Source organism: Stegastes partitus, unplaced genomic scaffold, assembly GCF_000690725.1.
Source record: "Stegastes partitus isolate 25-593 unplaced genomic scaffold, Stegastes_partitus-1.0.2 Scaffold1526, whole genome shotgun sequence".
Lineage (NCBI taxonomy): Eukaryota > Metazoa > Chordata > Actinopteri > Pomacentridae > Stegastes > Stegastes partitus.
The window spans coordinates 169,258-172,853 of record NW_007579257.1 but is presented as its reverse complement, the minus strand read 5'-3'; the positions used below and the strand labels follow the sequence as shown (position 1 = coordinate 172,853).

Sequence of the window (3,596 nt, the reverse complement as noted above, 5' to 3'; positions counted from 1 at the left end):
GCTACACAACCAGCAACACAACCTGCTACACAACTAGGTACACAACCTGCTACACAACCAGCAACCTACTAGCAGTAATATTAGCAGTAAAATTAGCAGTAATATTAGCAGTAGTATTAGCAGTAACATTCGCAGTCATATTAGCAGCAATATTAGCAGTAACGTTAGCAGTCATATTAGCAGTAATATCACCAGTATTATTAGCAGTAATATTAGCAGTAACGTTAGCAGTAGTATTAGCAGTAACGTTAACAGTAATATCAGCAGTTATATTAGCAGTAATGTTAGCAGTAACATTAGCACTAATATTAGCAGTAATGTTAGCAGGGATGTTAGCAGTAATGTTAGCAGTAGCATTAGTAGTAACGTTAGCAGTTATATTAGCAGCAATATTAGCAGTAATGTTATCAGTAATATTAGCAGTAATGTTAGCTGGAATATTAGCAGTAATGTTATCAGTAATGTTATCAGTAATGTTAGCAGTATTATTAGCAGTAACATTAGCAATATTATTAGCAGTAACGTTAGCAGTAATGTTAGCAGTAATATTACCAGTGTTATTAGCAGTAGTTTTATCATTGACATTAGAAGTGGTATTAGCAGTAACGTTAGCAGTAATATCAGCAGTTATATTAGCAGTAATGTTGGCAGTTATACTAGCAGTAATGTTAGCAGTAACGTTAGCACTAATATTAGCAGTAATGTTAGCAGTAATGTTATCAGTAATGTTAGCAGTAACATTAGCAGTATTATTAGCAGTAACATTAGCAGTAATGTTATCAATAACATTAGAACTAGTATTAGCAGTTATGTTAGCAGTAATATTAGCAGTAGTATTAGCAGTATTATTAGCANGCACACCTGTCTGTCTGTCTCACCTGGATGTCCACAGAGGAGGTGAACTTGGACCAGTTCTCCCAGTCGTCCTGGTCAAATGGATCCTCGATGGACTGAACTGGTGACAGGTGGAGTCAGACAGGTAGAACAGGTGAGAGAAAGTCTTTTAAAGGTAACAGTTGAGCAGCGGCGCCCTCTGCAGGCTGGACGACGCCCCTGCAGCTCCTCTGTCGTCTCTAATTAATCGAATGCAGAACTTGCTTCATAAAGCTACACGTGAACTCATCTAACTGTGACTTCACCCTTTAAATGTCTTCAGAGCTTCAGCAGGAAGAAGAACTGAAGCAGTTTGTTCAGGATGCGCTCACACATGGACCAGCACAAGTTTGACTAATTCACTGGTTTCATACATTAGATTCACTCCAGTCATGGTACTTAGTGGTACACTTGTTTACGCCTTCGTGTGACTCTCTGGTGTTACCGGGGTAGTTCTTGATGAAGTTGCGGTACAGATCTCCCAGCTGCTCGCCGCTGATGTGTCTGGACGGGTCGTCAGGCGACTTGAAGTCCAGGTCGTACTTCCCGCTGCGGAAGAACTCTGAGGCGGCCACGTCCATGCCGATGATAATCTTGTCGGGGTAGCCGGCCTTCTCGATGGCCGTCTTCAGCAGCTCCAGAGCTGCAGGAAAACCAACAGTTCATACTGACGGACAGAAGATCAAAGAACTGTGCTAGCAGCCCGACAGAAGGTCAGCTTTACTCATGATGGATGTCAGAGAAAAACTAAAGCTGCAAAGAAACTGATTTTAATACTCAAAAAGCTGCTTAGTGTCTGTTTCCATCAATCTGTTTAATGATTGCTGCTCATAGAGGAGCTTTGGTTTCACTGGGTTTAGCATAAACATTATTGTAGAGTCTTAATCTTATTACTTATAATGTATATATTAAAATAATACAGTCTTAACCTTATTATTTATTTTATAATTGTAGGGTCTTAACTCACATTTTTCTTAGCTCACTTTGGGAAACACTTGGGCTCACATAAGCTGAATAAACATTGTTGACGTGACTCAGACTAACTGTACTGCGTCAACATAACCTCACAAACTGCACCAGCCCGCCTCACCCTCGTTGTTCTCCAGGATGTTGGGGGCGAAGCCGCCCTCGTCTCCCACGTTGGTGGCGTCCTTCCCATACTTGGCCTTGATGACGTTCTTCAGGTTGTGATAAACCTGAACAAGCAGACAACGACAACACCGTTAGCGTTAGCGGCACTGCAGGGCGGCGCTGCAGGGCGAAACTTCAGCTCACCTCGGCTCCGATCCTCATGGCCTCGTGGAAGTTGGCGGCTCCGACTGGCAGGATCATGAACTCCTGCATGGCCAGCTTGTTCCCAGCGTGGCTGCCTCCGTTGATCACGTTAAAGGCCTGAAGAAAGACAACAATTTGCTCAACAGGTTTTTTCCTATTTGACTAGCCGCCCATGCTAACTTAATGAAAGCCCCTTTTTTCTGAGGTCGAACAGGAAGGTTTCATGTGTCTACTGGTAACGTTAGCAGCTAAAACCAGATAAAATCCTTCCTCATGCCAGGCCCCACCCAGTCGCCACAAGCCCCTCCCACTCACAGGAACAGGCAGGATGACATCTTTGTGTCCGGCAAGGTCGGCGATGTGGCGGTAAAGAGGAACTCCCTTCTCTGCTGCTCCGGCCTTACAGACAGCCAGCGACACACCGAGGATGGCGTTAGCACCGAACTGAGCTGCAGAGAGGCAGACAGGTGAGGGGCAGACAGGTGAGAGGCAGACAGGTGAGGGGCAGACAGGTGAGGGGCAGACAGGTGAGAGACAGACAGATGAGAGACAGACAGGTGAGGGGCACACAGGTGAGAGACAGACAGGTGAGGGGCAGACGGCTGTATTTACTTTGTCCATGCTCCCGTTACACAACATTAGCAGGAATCGTGACAGTACTGTAATATCTGTGGTTAACGACTATATTGATCTATGAAGCCAAAGGAAACCAACCACTGGGTCGGTCTGAATTGAACTGAATTAATCAGGTTCTTACATTTGTTCTCGGTGCCGTCCAGCTCCAGCATGAACTTGTCGATCTTCTCCTGCTCGACGACGCTGAAGTTCTGGACAGGCAGGTAAAAACAGTTAGCATTAGCCTAGCCCGGGCAGAGCAGCAGCAGCAGCCTCCCTGGAATCAATAGCGACTGATCATTAACTGGTACCTTCTCGATCAGCTTGGGGGCGATGTCCTTGTTGACGTGCTCCACAGCCTTTATGGTACCTGTGAGGACACACATGTCAGCGTCTGTCTGCAGGCTGTTGAACCCTCCCGACCATGTGAGCGCCTACCTTTGCCCAGGTAGCGGCTCTTGTCTCCGTCACGGAGCTCCAGGGCCTCGTGGACTCCGGTGGAGGCTCCACTGGGGACAGCGGCCCTGAAGAGGCCTGAGGGACAGCTGGACGTTAGCGTCAGGTGTAACATCCACGCTTTGAAACACCGTGGTGCTTAGTTCTCCTCTGAAGATGGCCCTCAGAGGCTCCTGCAGTGAAGCCCTCCTCATGTCTTCATCTGCTGACCATGAGCTGAGCTCCTGTGGCCGTCAGTCGGACATGTAGACCGACTCACGTGTTACACGGTAACATCACAGACCGGTTCCAGTCGTGTTGGGAGTCTGTGTGTGAGCGTGTGTGTGTGTGTGTGTGTGTGTGTGTGTGTGTGTGTGTGTGTGTGTGTGTGTGTGTGT

The 3,596-nt window shown here is 46.8% G+C and overlaps 1 protein-coding gene across 1 annotated transcript in view; it reads right to left on the bottom strand.

The window, feature by feature from the left end:
* The window catches only part of eno3 (enolase 3, (beta, muscle)), a 7,943-nt gene extending 4,609 nt beyond the window's left edge, over positions 1-3,334 (bottom strand). Inside the window, exons 1-8 of the mRNA XM_008300325.1 lie at positions 3,202-3,334; positions 3,075-3,133; positions 2,906-2,975; positions 2,464-2,597; positions 2,149-2,265; positions 1,964-2,069; positions 1,319-1,516; positions 860-955 (exon numbers count right to left, since the gene is read on the bottom strand). Coding sequence (XP_008298547.1) covers positions 860-955; positions 1,319-1,516; positions 1,964-2,069; positions 2,149-2,265; positions 2,464-2,597; positions 2,906-2,975; positions 3,075-3,133; positions 3,202-3,334 — 913 coding nt within the window. The remainder of the gene's footprint in view (positions 1-859; positions 956-1,318; positions 1,517-1,963; positions 2,070-2,148; positions 2,266-2,463; positions 2,598-2,905; positions 2,976-3,074; positions 3,134-3,201) is intronic.
* Positions 3,335-3,596: the final 262 nt, after the last annotated feature.